The sequence below is a fragment of the Panthera tigris genome, chromosome A2, assembly GCF_018350195.1.
Source record: "Panthera tigris isolate Pti1 chromosome A2, P.tigris_Pti1_mat1.1, whole genome shotgun sequence".
NCBI lineage: Eukaryota > Metazoa > Chordata > Mammalia > Carnivora > Felidae > Panthera > Panthera tigris.
This window is the reverse complement of record NC_056661.1, coordinates 147,356,883-147,375,360: the sequence shown is the minus strand read 5'-3', so window position 1 is coordinate 147,375,360 and position 18,478 is coordinate 147,356,883. Positions and strand designations below refer to the sequence as shown.

At 39.2% G+C, this 18,478-nt stretch overlaps 1 protein-coding gene across 3 annotated transcripts in view; it reads left to right on the top strand.

Moving 5' to 3' along the window:
- The window catches only part of CHCHD3 (coiled-coil-helix-coiled-coil-helix domain containing 3), a 279,622-nt gene that overhangs the window by 102,662 nt on the left and 158,482 nt on the right, over window positions 1-18,478 (top strand). For all 3 annotated transcript variants that reach the window (XM_042972717.1, XM_042972708.1, XM_042972721.1), the window contains exon 4: window positions 1,274-1,391. In XM_042972717.1, coding sequence (XP_042828651.1) covers window positions 1,274-1,391 — 118 coding nt within the window. The remainder of the gene's footprint in view (window positions 1-1,273; window positions 1,392-18,478) is intronic.

The following is an 18,478-nucleotide window of genomic DNA, read 5'->3' as shown; positions in this document are numbered from 1 at the left end:
TACCAACATAACAATTTTACCTTTTCTTTTTAAAGCAGTGCTTGTACCTTTAGGGATATGATGGTATACAGGGGTTATTCTCTCAAAGAAGAAAAGGCAATCAGAAAGTCTTTGTTCATGAGATTAGACTGAAATATCTTCTCATTCACTGATTACTGAATACCTTTATGTGCCAGGCATTATGGTGAAAATAGTTACCAAAGTAATTTATCTTTTTTATGCACAATGAGGGGTTTTAGTGGATGGTAACTGACTATGATGTAATTGTGTGATGAGGTTACTGATAAACCCAGTGTTGTCGGATGCTTCATTAACACAATCAGTATTCTGTACAGATCTTAGAGGGTGAAGTTCTGTTTTCTTATTTTGCTAGACTTATTTCTTATTTTGTGTCCATAGTGTTACATTTAGTTTGGAGCTAAGGGACAAATTGGAGTCCTTCCAGAAGTGAGGACCTCTGCTGTTGAAAGGTCTTGCCATTTTTGCATATGAGGATCCTTGGAAAATGGGAGTAATTCATCTGGAGGGAAGACATCTTAATTATGTTTTTAGTTCCCTGCTGTAATGTAAGATCCATGAGGACAGGGACCCATCCTTCTTGTTCAGCACTGTGTCATCGTGCTTCTTTCCATGGCTGGTGTGTGTTCCACAAACAGTTGAATGAGTCAGTTTTGACGGGAAGATGATGGTTACTTTCAAATATTTGTCTTGTAGATGGCCTGTTAATTAGACTTACTGCTTATATTCCAGAGGACAAAGGAGGCAGGCACCAGGGATGGAATTTTTAGGTGGACACATTTCAGTTTTACATAGGAAGAACTTTGTAAAACTAGTTTAATAGTCCTATCAATTAACTTTTTCCGGGATTTGAATTCTGCTATTTTAAATGTTTGGGTAGGGGCTGCATGGGGGCTTGATAGAAAATATACGCACTTTTTTTTTTTTTTAATATTTAATTTTGAGAGACAGAGAGAGAGAGAGTGAGTGAGTGAGGGAGGGGCAGAGAGAGATGGAGACCTAGAATCCGAAGCAGGCTCCAGGCTCTGAGTTGTCAGCACAGAACCCGATGTGGGGCTCGAACCCACAAACCATGAGATCATGATCTGAGCCGAAGTCAGATGCTTATTAACTGAGCCACTCAGGCGCCCCAGAAAATATACGTGCTTTTAATAAATTATAGGCCAGAGTGATTTTTGGCTGCTTCTCTATTATTTTGTTAACTAATAACCAGTAAAATAGTTTTTCCTAAGTTAGTCCTTTCCTGTCTTTTCAGACTTAAGCAAAGCAAAGAACTGGACCGAGAGAGGGCTTTTGCCAATGAGCAGTTAACCAGAGCTATTCTTCGAGAAAGGATATCAAGTGAAGAAGAACGAGCCAAGGCAAAGCACCTGGTGAGTATTAAAGATTTAGTAGAAATGTCTTGTCTACAAGGAAATCTCTGATGTTCGGGAAAAGCTAAGTACTTCTGGCCAGCTTTCAGTGTGGACAAAGTGCATGTTCTCTTTGCTTAGATTTTTTTTTTTTTTCTGTTTTTTTTTTTTTGTTTGTTTTGTTTGTTTTTTTTTTTTTCCTCTTACAAGTTGTTGACAATTTGCTAAGATTAACCTTGAAGGACTTTTTAAAGGCAGGCAACTTGAGAATTATTGCAGTGATGATCCACACTGAGACACTGCACATGCATCTTCCCTGAAGGGATATTGCTTGTTTGCTCTGCTTGCCTCCCTCCCCGCCCCCACCCCCTTCCCCTTGATTTTGATTTCATTGTCTTTGAAACCTCTGGGGCAAGCAGCCTATCTTGTTTCTATCCCTGCTCGCAACCACCAGATGTTAGTCTGGGAAGTCTCCAGCAAAGGTGAGTAAGTTTTGATTAATCACTTTCTGGGCTTTAGAAAGGGAAAGATGCGTAGCAAAGGCTTTGGGGAACTGTATTTTTAAAGAAAAGGGATACTTTTTTTAAAAGAAACATTTTGAAACAGTTTGAGAGGAAAGGTTATATAAACGTTAAAAATTGATTATTGATAGGGGAAAATTTAAAAGGCACCCATAAATCTGTCATTCTTACATAACTGTAAGAATTACAGTTACAAACACTGGGGTGTGTTTCCTCTAGACAATTTTTTTTTTTAAGAGAGGGGTTGGAGAGAGGGGCAGAGAGAGAGAGAGGAAGAGAATCTTAAGCAGGCTCCGTGCTCAGCACAGGGCCTGACCCGGGGCTCCATCTCACAACCCTAAGATCATGACCTGAGGTGAAATCAAGTCAGACACTTAATCAATGGAGCCATTCAGGCACCTCTAGACAATGTTGGTTCTTAGATCAATTACATACTTTAAGAATTTGTGTATACATAAGAATATATAAGAATTTGTATAATGCTGTATATAGCATTTACCATCATGAACGTTTTCTTATATCAGTGAATGTTCTTGTGAAATGTACTTTTTGATGGCTAAATAACATCCTGTCTTCTCTGTGCGACATAACTTATCAAAGGATTTTCCATTGTTAGGGAAAAGTGGGGCTGCTCTGGTTGAATTTTGGTGTCCCAACAGCTTACTGCCCACTTCAGTCTTCCTAGAAACCCACATGTAACTTCTCAGGACCACTAGTGTTCATTGGAGTACAGTTGGGAAATCAGTGGAGAAGTAAAATGAGACTATATTGGAGAACTTTGATTGCAGAACTGAGGGGGATGTCCCTTGTTCAGCAGGCCATTGAGAACTGTTGAAAAATTGATAAGAAAAGGGTCACTTTGTGTTCTCTCGTATTTTTTCCCTTGGTCCTTTCTTTGAGAGGCCAACTGCTATGACCACATGCCATTAGAGAAAATAAAAGGAAGCCGATGTGTAATGAATCCATTTCTCCAAAGACTAACCCAGGGTCCAGGCTAAATGGGTAGACAGTGAAGCCAGAACAGAAGTGATGGCCCAAGAAAGAAATGTCCAGGGTCAGACTGTTTTGTAGGTCTCTTCTTTCTTGATTCTGGGGTTATAGGGTATAGATAACAACTTATAGTATCTTCCAGATTTTGGCACCTATCATAATATTAGCCAAAACAGAGCCCTCACAGCACTTAGGGACTAAAAGTGGAATTTATACAAGAGGATTATAGTCGATCTGTCCTGGCTTGAGTGTTCTTAGAGATTTGAATGGTAGTTCATGGCCACAGCAACATGGCTGCCCATAGCAATCTAGCTACCTGATACGAGGTTAACCCCCCTGTATTGTTGTTATTCATTTTAGAAGGCATGCATATTCATTGGATAAAAGTCAGAAAGTAAATAGAAAAATATTGAGATCACTTGGATTAACACTATCCAGAGACAATTACTGTTAATATTCTGGTTTATTATTTTTGTATTCCTTTCCACATTCCACTAAGTCTGTATAAAACATTTATATTAATATATTTATATGTAGTTCCCCAAACATAGGTGATGGCATACATAGTCTCATATAACTCTTACAGTAACCTGCACATTAAAACAATTTAGACTATATGTAAAGATCATTCTGTATTCATAAATATGTATTTGTGTGATCACTTTTAATGATTGATGACTGCATTTCACAGCATTTTCTTCTAGTAAGATAATACAGGGACATTATAGAAAATTTGGAAAATGTACAAATTACTAAGGAACTGTCTGTCTCATACTCGTTAGGATGGCTGCTATCAAAAAAACCTACAATAACAAGTATTGGCAAGGATGTTGTGGGAATGTAAAATGATATAGCCACTATGGAAAACATTATGGCAGTTACTCAAAAAATTAAAAATAGAATTACCATATGATTCAGCCATCCCACATCTGGGTATTTATCTAAAAGATTTGAAAGCAGGGTCTCAAAGAGATATTTGTACATAGCAACATTATTCATAACAGGCAAAAAGTGGAAACAACCCAAGTGTATGTGAGTAGATGAATGCATAAACAAAATGTGGTATGGACTTACAGTGGCATGTTATTCAGCTTTAAAAAGGAAGGAAATTCTGACACAGTGCAACATAGATGAACCTTGAGGATATTATGGTGAGTGAAATAATCCAGTCACAAAAAGACAAATACTGTGCGACTCCACTTACATGAAGTGTCTAGAGGAGTCAGATCTATAGGGAGAAATTCTGGAAGGGTGGTTGCCCTGGGTTGTGGGGAGGGAGAAATGGAGCACTTTTTCATGGGTATGGAGTTTCGGTTTTGCAAGATGAAAACAGTTCTGGAGATGGGTTGAATAACAATGTTAATGTCCTTTTGCTGAACTCTTCGCTTCTAAATGGTTAAGATGGCAGATTTTATGTTATGTGTATATTACCACAAATAAAGACTTAAAAAGATTCTGAAGAAAATAAACATCAGTGCACGTGTAATATTTAGAGGGTATAAAGTTTATTCTTCCTTTTCCCCCATACGTCTACAGTCCAGTTTCTAGATTCTACAATCTAGCAACTTATAAAACAGGATTTAAGTGATTTAAGTCTAATGTTGTCCTTTAGTACTTTGATTCTCAGCTGGAGAAGTAGGCATCCCCAACACCCGTTATTCCTGTGAGAGTCACTTCGAGAATGTTAGCATGTTTCTGCTGTGAGTGCTGGGCCCCAGTTGCGGCCATTCTTCACCCTAACATGTGAGACTCGTGGAATGGTGATCAAACATTGATTTTGTTCCTCTTTATTTAGAGCCTGGATGTTGCAGCCAGTAAGAAAGTAAAGGTTGGGTTTCACATGTTTGAAGGAATTGGAAAGCTGTCTTTCAGGAGAGCTAGGAAAAAAGAAACAAAACTGATGGGATATTGGTACCGTGAAATAAAACGAACTCCTTCCCCAGTCCCCGTTTGCCTCTACCCGCTGACAGTTGACATTTAGATTGCTGTCTCCGTCCAGGCTTCTCTTCCCACAGTTGTAGCAGCTGGCTTTACTGAAGCTCTTTGAAGGGCAAAGACGGTAGTCCTGTTGTTGAAGTTTTAAAATCGGATCAGATCAGACTTTGCCTTTAGGAAGAATTGCTTTAACTGGAGAAGCTGTTCAGTGCTGCTCTAGATCCGAGAAGCCCATACTAGCCCCTCACTCTCCTTCTCACTGACTGGTACTGATCTCTTAGCTGATTTTTACCCAGAAGTTTTAGAGAAGCAGTTCACTGATAGGAATGAGTGTTTCTTAAGTGCAGGGAAGCCCCTCCATAAAGAATGAAGATTAAAGAAAAGGACAGCACCAGGCAACCTGTAAAGTTCAACTTGACATTCTGTGTATCTTTAAGACCTTGTACGTATATAAATCTAATATTTTCTGTGTCATTAGATTTTTTTTTAAAAAATTAAAGAGTAGGGAGTTGTGTCTTTTTTAACTTTGGAATTACATTTAATTTCTTTTTAAAATGTGAATTAAAATTTTGGTTCACTCTTTTTTCTGTCTTATTAAATTTTGTTGACTTAACATTAGTCATTTTTTTGTTACCACACAGAACTATGTAGTATTTTCTTTTTTCTTTTCTTAACCTAAACTTTAAAAGAGTCCACAGTTTACTTAAGGAAATAGTCAAATAAATATACCTCTAATTATGCAGTAGTGTTCTTCACCCATTGGATGGATGTTTTAGTGAGTGCTTACTGTGTGAAAAACACTGGGCTAGATACATACCAAGTGTATATAAACGAAAAAGACAAAATCTTATTCTTAGGAAATTCACAGTATAGTGTGGGAGACTGATACATTAAAAATAATGTTAAGAAGCACTAACTCTGTTAGAGAGCCATGCTACTTACATTCTTGAGAGAATTCTGACTTTTGTGAAAGCAGGGACTTTTAACTCATTGCCACATGAGCATTTGCTTGTTCAACACACATTGAGTGCCTAATATATAAGTGCCTAGCAAAGGGGAATTAGTCAATTAATACTTGTTGGTTGATTAAAGGAAGAATCAAATCTACTCAAGCCCTGAAAATGAGAGAGGGCGTGGGAAAGAATAGAAAAGACTTCTTAGGGAAGTGGTGCCTGAGCTGTGTGTTGAGGAATGAGCAGGGATCACGCATATGGTTGAGGAGTAGGGATGCTTTCATTTTGCAGGTGAAAGCATGGAGGCGTGGGGCCAGTGGTATACCGCAAGGAGTTGCCGAGCGGGAAGTCCAGGGCAGGGAGTGTTGAGTGATGAGACAAGAGGTTGGCAGGGCTAAGATCATGAGTTCTGTGTATGCGATCCAGGGAACCCTGCACCATATACATATAAGGGGAGAAATGAAATGGTTAGGTAGGCATTTTGATACCTTAACCTGGTGAAGTGGGCAGGACAGAGTAGAGGAGGAAGTAAGTGGAAAGAGACAAGTTCAAAGTCTTCATTAATCCTATTTGAGGGCGGGTGGTGCTGGAATTTGGACAGTGCTAGTGGGGATGGAGAGAAAAGAGGACAAGTAAGAGATATTTAGATGATAGTACTTAGAAGATTTTAGATTTGAACAGTTGAAAGAAGTGGCAGGGGTGACTCCAAGGTTTCTGTTTTTAGAAATCCTCTTATTTTAAATAGAAAAAGTAGCTATCAATTGAAAACATTCTTGGTTAAGTGCATATTGTGCAGTGTGACTTCTGTGTGGAATTGGGGAGGATTCTGGACTCAGAAACCGCACTAATTATTTTGTTTGACTCTAGATGAGATCATTAGTCAGATTTGATCCCTTTCTGCACTTCCCTCTTTCGCAAATTTATTGAACACCTACAATGTGTTACACACTGTTAGTTGCTGGGGATGCAAAGATGAATTATATCTGCTTACTTTTCTTTGAAGACTCTCCTACAAGGTGTAGGGCTTGTGGGAGGGTCATTCTTCAACTCTTCTTCTACTTATGTCATATTTCTTTGAATCTGTAAAACCTTGTAGTGTTTAGAAGAAATAACACTAAAAAAATAGGGTAGGTGAATGCATAAATTTAGTTTTTCTAAATTTAAGTGACTGTTTCACCAAAATGTCACTTTTTATCCCCAGTTTCCTTTTTGTCTGAAATGCACCAGTGAAGCAATCAAGAAGAAGAATTGATTAATTTTGTGCTGTGTGCTTTTCAGTTCTATGTTTTGTTTGTGCTTCAAACTGTGACAGTTGAAATTTCATGGTCAAAGAGAAAAAGGTTTTGAAATTTGGGGTATGGAGGAAAATGACTAAATTAAAAGAAGTAGATAAGAATACCAACACTGCCCAAATATAAGTGAGGTTCTGCCCAAGGCCAAAGGATGCAGTTGGGATTGTCATTTTGAAATGATCAAAATGATCAGCATGGCTCTTGCTCAAATTCTCTGTAATAGAACAGTAAGGCTGATCACTCAGGGCTTTTAGTGTTGTTAAGATTAACCAGGTGAGCCACATTGCCGTGTTGCAGCAGCTTTCCTGGGTCCTTGGGCTCTTAAATATACTTTAAAAAAACTGTTGCAGTTTTTTGGGTGCAATTTAGTGCTTTGATTATAATCTCTATTGATGTGTTCCCTCTGGTTATATATACTGTGTGCTGGTTTTCTTGCAAAAGACGCCAAGCCCAAAATGTTTTGACATGCGTGGCGTATTAATTTGCTTTCAATGCCAAAAATGAAGTTAATGATTTTGAGCTTTTGCTTTTGAAGATGATTTAAATATAGAATTTCTACTTGATGTTTGAGGGATCTAAGCCATGTCGGTAGAAGATATTTTCCTCAGCCTTATTGGTGAGAATGGGACCAGGGATCCATCTACAAGTCTCAGTTACTCTCTTAACAGGAACTTTAAAGGGCATTATCCCTCAAGACTGGTGGAGCCAAGGTGCACTGCACACATTTGCCTCCTGTGTGTTTGGAATCAGCAGGCCATTAAGGTGCCAGGACAAAGCATGCGGATGCCATCTCCCTTTGTTCTTTGTTACCATATGGTCCTTACTTTCTGTGTGTAAAGCAGCATTATTATTGTCAGCGGGAGTGCACAGAGCCCTGTGAAGAGATTGTTCGAGAAATATCCCATGGAAAGGTAGGGCAGCTTCAGGTGTGTTTATTTGCTCCTGCGGTGGAAAAGGAGAAAGACGTTTTGTCTCAGTTTGCCAGCCTAGCCTTATGTTAAGAGCCCAGAGAGAGAATAGGACTGTTATTACAGATTTCAGTATTAACTTACATACTGAAAGGTTAACCAGATGAATGTGCTTCTCAATGTACCTAGTCAAACCCTGTCCTCATCCAGCTTTACAGGAATACCCGGGATCTCAGCATTACCAAGTAGCCTTAGAGAGGCATGCATGCTCAGCAGATACCGTGGGGCCTGGAGCAGAGAATGGCTGAGTGTTCTTCGCGCAGTGGAGATTAAATCTCACTGTCAGGGACGGCGAAGCCGTCCAGTGGACACATTGTACAGGTGACCACAGTTTGCTCGTGTTGCTTTTGTCCGAGGAACTACCTGTGTGACCTTGTTGACAAAGTGATTAGAGAAGAAATAGCACAGTTGAGAATAATGCTGTTGATGTTCTTGCTTACAACTAGTTGTATTAAAAGACCACCGTGAGGAGCAACTCTGCTTAGAATGTGCTGTCATATTTCCATTCGAAACGTCCTGAAAAAAGTGCGTCAAGTTGCTTGCAAGCTGGCTGGCTGAGGGCAGCTCGTGTCGAGTGGTATCCTATGTGGTAGCCCTGCCATCAATAGCTTATTGATGTCCTATCAGGTGGGTCATTATGGGTGTCAAGGTGAGGTATGGAGAGCACTGAGTAAAAATCCATAGGTAACTAAGGTGCAAAGGGCTGCTTATGATTCCATCTCTTTATAATGATCTGGCATTTATGGTTAACTTATTTGCTTCACTGCCTGGTCTGAAATGAACGGTCATTAGGGCCTTGGAATTTTATCGAACTGACATCATAATCTCATTTCCTGCTGAAGAGGCCAAGAAATATGGCCCTCGGTGTGAGGTTTAACCTTTAACAAATTAAAAGTTTAACATAAGTATAACGAAGTCTGTCAGTCCTTACAAATCCCAAGTAAGATTTTTGCACATTATGTTGTGAATGAGACTGTAAGACAAATGTGCTCCTTTTTGTTTACCAACAGTCTTTTCAGTTTGTCTTCATGGCAAGTCCCAAAGCTGCCAGTTCTGATGTCGGCTTTGGAGAATTGCTTTCAACCCATTGTGGGCAGACCTGTGACTTAGTGAATTCAGCAGTGAATCGAATAGCAGTGATGCTTACTCTGTGACATACTGTGTGCAATGAGATCTGTTTCATTTTTGGGTTTTGGACATTGAAATTTTCACAATGTTACGCATTCTTGAACCACTCTATATTTATTTCTTTTATGTATCCCTGATTTTATTGCTTAGATGTGATTCCTAAATGGGACTGAATTATGTTCTTTCTGAGTTTCTTGATGTTTTAAACTATGCCCTGCTTTTGGGTGTGGGAAGGTTTATTTCCACGTAGCCTGGGGTTATTCTGTTAACCAGAAAGACATTCAACATTTTGTTCCAATGTGACTCTCTCCACTCTTTTCTTTACTAACTATATTTTAAGGATGACTTCTCCTGAAAATACCGAGGGGCAGAATTACCAAATGAAGTAAGGCCTCCATTCTCCAGAGAGCGGGAATCTGTTTACAAACCTGCAGTATTTATTACATACCTCATTTAGCCCATTCATCATTTTAATAGAAAAATGAGTCATTTTAGATGATTCTGAAATAATTCGAGGTAAGCTACATAGCCCTGGGCAGAATATGATTTACTCAGACGGCACCAGGCTATTTTCAAAAAAATGTAATGGGATGATCAGCACCAATAATTCATGATTACTTGTGGCAAACTCATCAGATGTTTTCATTGTCATAGAAATTTGTTGATGAGATTAAAAGTTTAGAGGAGTTTTCTAGCTAACTTCTCATTTGCCCATCTTTTATGATAAATGACTACAAAGTTACATACTTAACTCTGTGTTTAAATATCCTCTGCCTGTTTAAAACACTGACTATAAATTTAATTCTAGATTGTGTTTAGTATTCTCTTGAGACACCGGTCAGTGTCTCAGGGCTAGTTTTATTGGCGATTACAGACCTATTTGTATACATTTTCTGCTTACGCACTAAATATAATCCTTTAACGTTTCTTTAGGCTGATTCTCAGAAACGTAGCTAACTGAATGCCTGGAACTATAGCTCCAAACCCAAAACACTTGGAAACCCACAGAACGTTTCTAGGTAGTGCTGTATCCCTCATGAGTTTTGTTGATAACCAGCATCACAATGAAAATAGTTGATAACTTGTTTTTAGCGCTTTTCATTTAACCAAGAGTTTCCAAGTCCAGTGTCTTATTTGGTGTTGATAATTGGTTGAAATGGGCAGGACTTCTATCATTCCTGTTACAAATGATAAGAGAACTGTTCAAAGAGACTGTCAACTTAAAGGTTGCACAGGGAGTGAGCTGCAAATTAGGTCCCCACTGCCTGGGTGATCTTAGTTGGGGAACAATTTAGCAAATTTTGTTATTATCGAGTTTTTAACCTATAGTGCTTTTACCAACAATATTTGAAAGAGTAAGGGGACTTTTAGGGTTAGGTGAATGGACAAAGGAGAAATTACTGGAGGCCTAAAAAAGACATGAAAACGTCATACATATGGTGAGTACATGCAGGAAGTAAAAATACCACAGCATGATGGGCATACTATACTCATGGAGAAGGAACATGAAGGCAGGCAGCCCTGGCCACTCTAGCAGGCCTTGTGTGGTATTGCTTAATGAAATAATGTATTCATTATTGCAACACTACCAGAGATTAAGAATAATCTATTTAAGGACAAGGAATGGACGAATTCATATTAGAACTAAAGTTTCCTTCTAAATTATTTTGAATTGAAAAGTTTCGGCCTGTCAGGTTGTAAATTTCAGTATTCCAAAAAAATTTCTCACCTGTGAATGTCAACAATGCAAAGGATACTGGTTAAATGAAATATTATTGTATATTTTCATAAAGTTATTTTCAAGTGTACTTACTAAAAAAATGTTTGCTCTATTATGTTGTATTTTGAGAGAGGTGATTGATATGGATAGAAAAGGACCAGGTTTGTAGCAATTATCCATTTCCTTGCCCTCAGAAGATCACCAATATATAAAGGAAGAAACTTTCTTTTTCTATGTGCAAGGTAAACTATTTGCAGGGGAGGTAAGAGATGAATTGATTATTTTTCTACTTTGGACAATAAAGATGTGTTAATGTAGCAGGATTCTTGTTGAGAATAGAGATAGGCTTGCTGCAGATTTTTTAAAAAATGTTTATTTATTTATTTTGAGAGAGAGAGGGAGAGAGAGGGAGGGAGGGAGAGGGGGAGGAGGGAGGGAGGGAGAGAGAGAGGGAGGGAGGGAGGGAGGGAGGGAGGGAGGGAGGGAGGAAGGAAGGAAGGGAGAAAGAATGAATCCCAAGCAGGGTCTGTGCTATCAGCACAGAGCCCGACATGGGGCTTGTGCCCATGAACTGTGAGTTCATGACTGAGCTGAAATCATGGGTTGGATGCCCAACTGACTGAGCCACCCAGGTACCCCTAGATTATATTTAAGATTAAATGTAATATATTCACAATAATATATGTATGTATTCACAGTAATATATGTCCACTTTACTCCTGCAGTGGATTTAGTGAATTGTATATTTTATGTTTTACTGAACTTTATGAGAAATTTAAAGTGAAGGTATTCCACAGGTTTTCCCTGTAAAAGTCAGACTCTGAATAGAGTTGAAAAAAACTATGTCATTGACCATTTTGGAGATTTGTAAAATTAAAAAAAAAAAAAAAAGGAAACAAATTGGGGATGTAGTTATATAACCATTAATGCAGTTTTCAACTTAATTAATGATCCCAAGAATATTTCTTGTTCATAGCAGGTTAATTAATGTAATAGAAAAATTAGTCTTTTTCCTAAAAGTAGGCTTTTCCCTCACAGCTATGGTAGAAGGACAGGAAAGAGCCAGTAACTGATTTTTACTGTGTGTTGTAAAATTAAAACCTGAACATAAGCAGGGCTAGATGATGTTCTTGCATGTAGGTGTGTATACTTTGTGTTGCACACGGTAAAGGTATTTTGTAGACACTACAAGAAATTTTAATTTCAAAATTATTTTCTTAAATTTTTTATTTTAAATTTTTAAGTTTCAGAAATTTCCTAAGAACAAAGAACTTTACTCAGATACATCTAGCACACATGGATTGTCATTCTGTCTCTTTCTATGCGTGCCTGCACACATACACATTCCTTCTCCGAACCATTTAGCATGGGTTGCATACGTCATGCTAATTTGCCCCTTAACACTTCTGCCCTTTAAAAATTAGCGTGTTTCTTTGGGTGCCTGGGTGGCTCAGTTGGTTAAGTGTCTGACTTTTGCTCCAGTCATTATCTCGCTGTTCATGGGTTCGAGCCCCGCGTCGGGCTCTGTGCTGACAGCTCGGAGCCTGGAGACTGCTTTGGATTCTGTTTCTCTCTCTCTCTGCCCCTCCCCTACTTGCACTGTCTCTCCTTCAAAAATAAATTATTTTTATGTATTGTTTCTTACATAACCAAGAACAGTTGTCAAAATCAGGACGTCTAGCATTAATGCAATAGTTTAATCTTAAAAAAAATTTTTTTAAACGTTCATTCATTTTTGAGAGACAAAGACAGAGAACAAATGGGGGTGGGGAGGAGAGAGAGGGAGACATAATCCGCAGCAGGTTCCAGGCTCTGAGCTGTCAGCATGGAGCCTGAGGCAGTGCTCGAACTTAACAAACTGTTGAGATCATGACCTGAGCCAAAGTCGAACACTTAACTAACTGAACCACCTAGAGGCCCCCGCAGTAGTTTACTCTTTAATCCAGATGCCAATAATGTTCATAGTAATGTTTCCTCCTGGAACAGGATACGTCCCAGGATCATATATTGCATTTTGTTGTCATATCTTAAGACATTTTAAGCATGATTTACGAACAACGGGATCTACATGAATACTGTGTTAATTTCAATTTATGAATTCTTGCTGTTATTGTTAGAGTTTTACAAAGATGGTGGTAGAATGGGCAGAAAATGATAGGTGAGGGGTTTTATTCAGACATATAGATTAATATTCTATGTTGTGGGTAAAGATTCAATTGTTCTGGGTATTTTCTTTTCATGAACCAAAATGAAAACAACTTAAATGCTTTCACCAGCATCTGTATTGATTCTGTGTCTTTGAAATGTAGCAGGCATCCATGTTGTATCATGAAAAACTGTTAGAGAGTAAACTCTTATTTTTCTACAGAGTTTTTTGAACAATATTTTTATCTGGAATAGACTTCTCTCTGTCCCCCCTTCTACTCCCTCAAGTACTGCTCCAGGTAATTTTAGGCAAATTGCTTTTTTTCTTTGTGCCCTTTGTTTCTATCTGTTTAAAATGAGGACAAGGTCGTTAATGCACTTTTCTTTCAAGTCTTTTACCTTGATGAATAAATATATAAATACACGAGTTCTAAGAGAGTGCAAAGTTCTATATGCTTATAAATTGACTTTTCATAAAATAATTTTGCTTATGAATAGGTTACCAATTCCAAGAGTCACATCTATTTTAATTTTCTTTAGTTATTAAAAAAAACCCATTTTAAAAAAAGAAAAATAGTTAAAGTTGAAAGCCTCTATTTTCTTGGTTAAATTGGATTTTTGTTATTGAAAACTTAACTCTGATTAGTAGAAGTGGTTTAGTCATAGGCAGTGGTGTAAATGCTGTTAGCAGTCACTGTATTGAAAGGGTCAATGGGTGGCCAGGTGGCTCAGTCGGTTAAGTGTCAGACTCTTGATTTTGGCTCAGGTCATGATCTCAGGGTTGTGAGATTGATCCCTGCATCTGATGTAGGGTTTGAACTCACCACCTGCGAGACCATGACTGGAGCCTAAGCAGATGCTCATGCTCAATCCACTGAGCCACCCATGCACCCCTAAAGATTCATCTTTTTAAATGCTTACTGTATTTTCCATTTATTTCCCACGTATTTCTTCAGCTCACTAAAAATCTTTTGTTAATTTTCTAGTATGAGCATTGTATTTCTGCCTTGCCCATTTGAGGCATAATTTTTCTTTTCCAACTCCTCCCTGCCTTTCCATGTTATCTCTAGAATGTTCCCATCATTCTCTGTTATACATAGGTGACAGGAGAATGTATGGATGCTTCATTTTTTTAACTCCTTGAGGAACTCAGTATATTGTAAAGAAATTTGCTGAGTTCCAACCCTGAAGGCATCCATCAAAAAGAACAAGATCTAAATACCATCCTCTTTTTGGGGCACCTGGGTGGCTCAGGCGGTTAAGTGTCTGACTTCGGCTCAGGTCACGATCTCGCGGTCCGTGAGTTCGAGCCCCGCATCGGGCTCTGTGCTGACAGCTCGGAGCCTGGAGCCTGCTTCAGATTCTGTGTCTCCCTCTTTCTCAGCCCCACCCCTGCTCATGCTCTGTCTCTCTCTGTCTCAAAAATAAATAAACGTTAAAAAAAAAAAATTAAATTCCCTCCTCCTTTAGAATGCAGCATATTTTAACCATGTATCTCCATCTTGTAGATCACCATTTCCAAGATGTATGTATAGCTGTACATATGCTCTGCATGTATATTACACTGTTGCTTCCCCCACCCTCTCTTCCCCTCTCCTCTCTTTATATATACTTCATACACACACACACACACACACACACACACACACACACACACACACAGTATTTTTTTTCTTCTGTGAGCCTTGGGAACATGTACACCAGACCCGTGGAGTGACACAACAAAGGCAGGCTCATGAAGTAGTCAGGTTTTGTCTTTGTAAATGACATGGTACAAATGCATGTGGTGGATTAAAATATGTTCACCCTGACAGAAGTCTTTTACTTGAAGTGAAAAAGCCTGCCGTCACTTCCAGTCGCAGCAAAGGTTGCGGCAGTAAGGATAACTTGCCAAGCCCGCGAGTTTCTCCAGCTCTGTTCTGGAGGTGTGTTTGTTACTCGATTCTCAGCTTTGAGTTGGTTATAATTTTGTCTTGGCATGCGCTCCTTCCAGAATACATCAGTTTTCATGTTTCTTTGTTTTTTTCCTCAAGATTTATAAAGGGGTGGGTTTAGCTTTTTGTCTGGCAGGTAGCAAGGCCTCTTTGAGTTCCCCAGTCAATAATTGTAAAATAACTAGAAATTGATCCATGCCAGCTGTAAATCCATCCATGCATTTCTATTAATGTCTGTCATCCTAGAGAAGCTGCACAAAAGACATTTCTGTCCCCATGTCCCTGAAAATGGGACACAAGCAAGTAAAAGCCAACTGTGCAAGAGGGAATGTTCTTATGGTGGCCACAGTTTGGTACAAGTCTTCTGGAGCTTTTCTTCTGCTTTGTATTGTGTAATTGCAGGAGGTTGAAAAGGTTTTGTCGTGTGAGCCTAACTTAATTGGGGGCTTAGAGCTTCATCCTGCATGTAGGTGGAGTAATGATGTGATTTGATGCTATTGCCAGGTTATATGTCTACAAAATATACTTTTCATTGACTTGGCATGGCCTTACCCTCTTCTCTGTTTCTCCCTCTTATTTCTCTCTCTCTCCAGATAGAAGCAAGGGAGGAAAGTGCGGGGGTGTTTACTTTGGCAAGACTACCGTTGATATGCACGTGTGATGCCTGGGAAAAAGGATGCTAGTTGATATCTGGGATAGGGGCACTCCTCCTCCTCTCCCAGCTGTCGTGATGAGGCGTTTGTCATATCGCCACCTTGTCAGTCTGGAGATCTTATAAAGCTTAAAGTTTCTAAGGATGGGGTGCTTTCATTTTAGGAGGTCTTTTTTGTAGTTAGAGACTGCAGTATAGTAGCTTAGAAATAAAGGAGGAATAGTTAGTTGTCTTATAATAAAGTTCAGAACATATTTTGAGTGACTGTAGAGTAAAACTTGCTTGTCACTGGTGGAATACATTAACATGTCTAAAGAAAGAATGTGTCGATTTTTATTTTTCAGTCTTCAAAATAAAGTTTCAAAAGATCTTTAATATCATGGGACATGTTTACAATATGATATTTAATACCATACAAGTCCTCATGCTCTTTCTAATCTGTATCTGCGCAGACAGCTTGCTATAGGATATTTTCTTTTTGATTTTTTCTATTTTTAAAACACTTTTTGTGTTTATCTGATTCTCTGAATTGAATATGTGTTTATTATATACAGTTTTTTAAAAAAGATCTCTTCAGTCATTAATGAACTGCTTTTTTTTTAATGTTTATTTATTTTTGAGACAGAGAGAGACAGAGCATGAGTGGGGGAGGGGCAGAGAGAGTGGGAGACACAGAATCAGAAGCAGGTTCCAGGCTCCGAGCCGTCAGCACAGAGCCCGACGTGGGGCTCGAACTCATGGACCGTGAGATTGTGACCTGAGCCGAAGTCGGATGCTTAACTGACTGAGCCACCCAGGCTCCCCTAACGAATTGCTTTTGAAAGAGTTCTATAAATGGAAGGAAAGAGAAGACTCAAAAAGACAAGAAAAGCTGTGTCCTTCCCACCCCAGCCCTGGTCTGCATTTGTCTGGTGCTGGTGGATGCCTGCCTTTTGTGGAGATACTTCGAGCAAGCTGTCATAGCATCATGCCAGCACACTTCCAGGTCATAAAGCTTTTCAGGTAACTTTCCAGTGTCCACATAGATGGCCTGCAGAAAGAGCATGCCTTGGCCAGAGGTCCCACATGTGTGTTCTTTTTGGCAGACGTAATTTTTACTTGAAAGCGATAATTTGGCCTTTTAGTTCATTTGTAAGTCTCTGTAAACTTCCGAGGCGGTCAGCAAACTGGATTTTGAAACGTGCAATAGTAAGTTCACCCAGGTAATTAATTCCTCACCTGGGGCCTTTGACAGGTATCCTGATGCCAGTCCTGTTAATAGCCCTTGTGCCATGTCCCTGAAGAAGGGAAATTGAGAGATGTGCTCGGCAAGGCATGCCCTGTGATGGGAGAGCCTCATCAATTCAGAGCTGCAGCCCACTGCACACTTTTGCCCAGAACCTGCTGTATGGCGCTCTGTCTCCTTCCTTCCCCCGGTCTTAGTGGCCAGTCAGCCTTGGTGCAGATAGAGGTGAAATTGTCTCGCACGATCACTGTACTTCTTGTTACAACTTAAAGAAACTATAGAAATCACCCTACCTAACTTCCTGTTTGTGAAGAAAGAGGCCCAGGCCTCTTAGGGATAAAGTGACAGTGAGCTCAGTTTCCACTATCTCTAGTTTTCCTGTCTGGGATGTTTTTCATCATCTTCAGTGGTGATTTCCAGGTAGGCTGTGAAGATTGCAGGCCAGAGAATAAGAAGGCCAGGGTAGATCATTCTTCAACAGAGCTAGGGGAATGCACGTTTATCTTTGTGTCACCTCTTCTGTCTCTCCTTTATTTTATTTATTTTTAAAAAATTTTTATTTATTTTGAGAGAGAGAGAGCAAGTGAGCATGTGCATGCAAGTCAGGGAGGGATAGAGTAAGAGAGAAAGAGAGAGAGAGGGAATCAGAATCCCTAGCATACTCCGAGCTGTCATTGCAGAGCTCGATTGGGGCTCGATTTCACGAACTGTGAGATTATGACCTCAGCCGAAATCAAGAGCTAGATGCTTAACCACCTGAGCCACCCAGCAACCTCTGTCTCTCCTCCTTACGTGGTGGTTTTCTAAGTGGCCCATTTGCCTACCTCCTCATTTAAGAGACATAAGTAGCTGGACAAAGATAAATATAACTTCCTAGACTATGAAACAGGTACCTTATGCCCTAGTCACTCTTAAATAATGGGGGAAAGGTCCATATTATTTGTCGGTTATTCAAGGCCACCGTTAGAACGACTTTGGTAGTGAATAAATGTCACTGGCTTCTGTTTTACCTTGAACAGAGGCAGATATATGGTAATTGAATAATGATCATTGATAGACCTCATTCCATGATTATAACGACATTTTATTGTACTCATGTGGAATTTTTATAAAGCTCTTATAATTTAAAACATAACTTGCCTATCACAACCAATGCTCATGGGTTGATCAAGAGTGAACGTTTTCTTTATCTCATATGTAGATCTGTCTGTAGGTATGTGTGTTCCATCTGCATTTCTCTTTATTCAAGAATTATTTATTGAGAGCCTACTCTGTGCTCTGCACTGTAGTCTATATACTGGGGATATATCAAAACATACAAAAAGAGAAATCCCTTCCCTAATGGCCTTTACATGTTGGTAGGACTAATTGGTATATATCATGCTTAATGCTGAGGCCTGAAATACTTGCAGATTAGGGAAAGAGAGGAGTTAACCAAAAAGGAATAAAAATAGTGAACTCCGTATTTCATGCTGTAATTCGGCCTCTTGATCGTGTGTGCACGTGCGTGCCACCTTATATCTATGGAGTGTTTTGTCATTCAGGGAATTTTTACTTTTATGTTTGAGTTTGAACAACTTTGATAATTGGGTCAGATGACATTGTTTTTGAAAACATGTTTAAAAACTGCACCACACTTAAAATA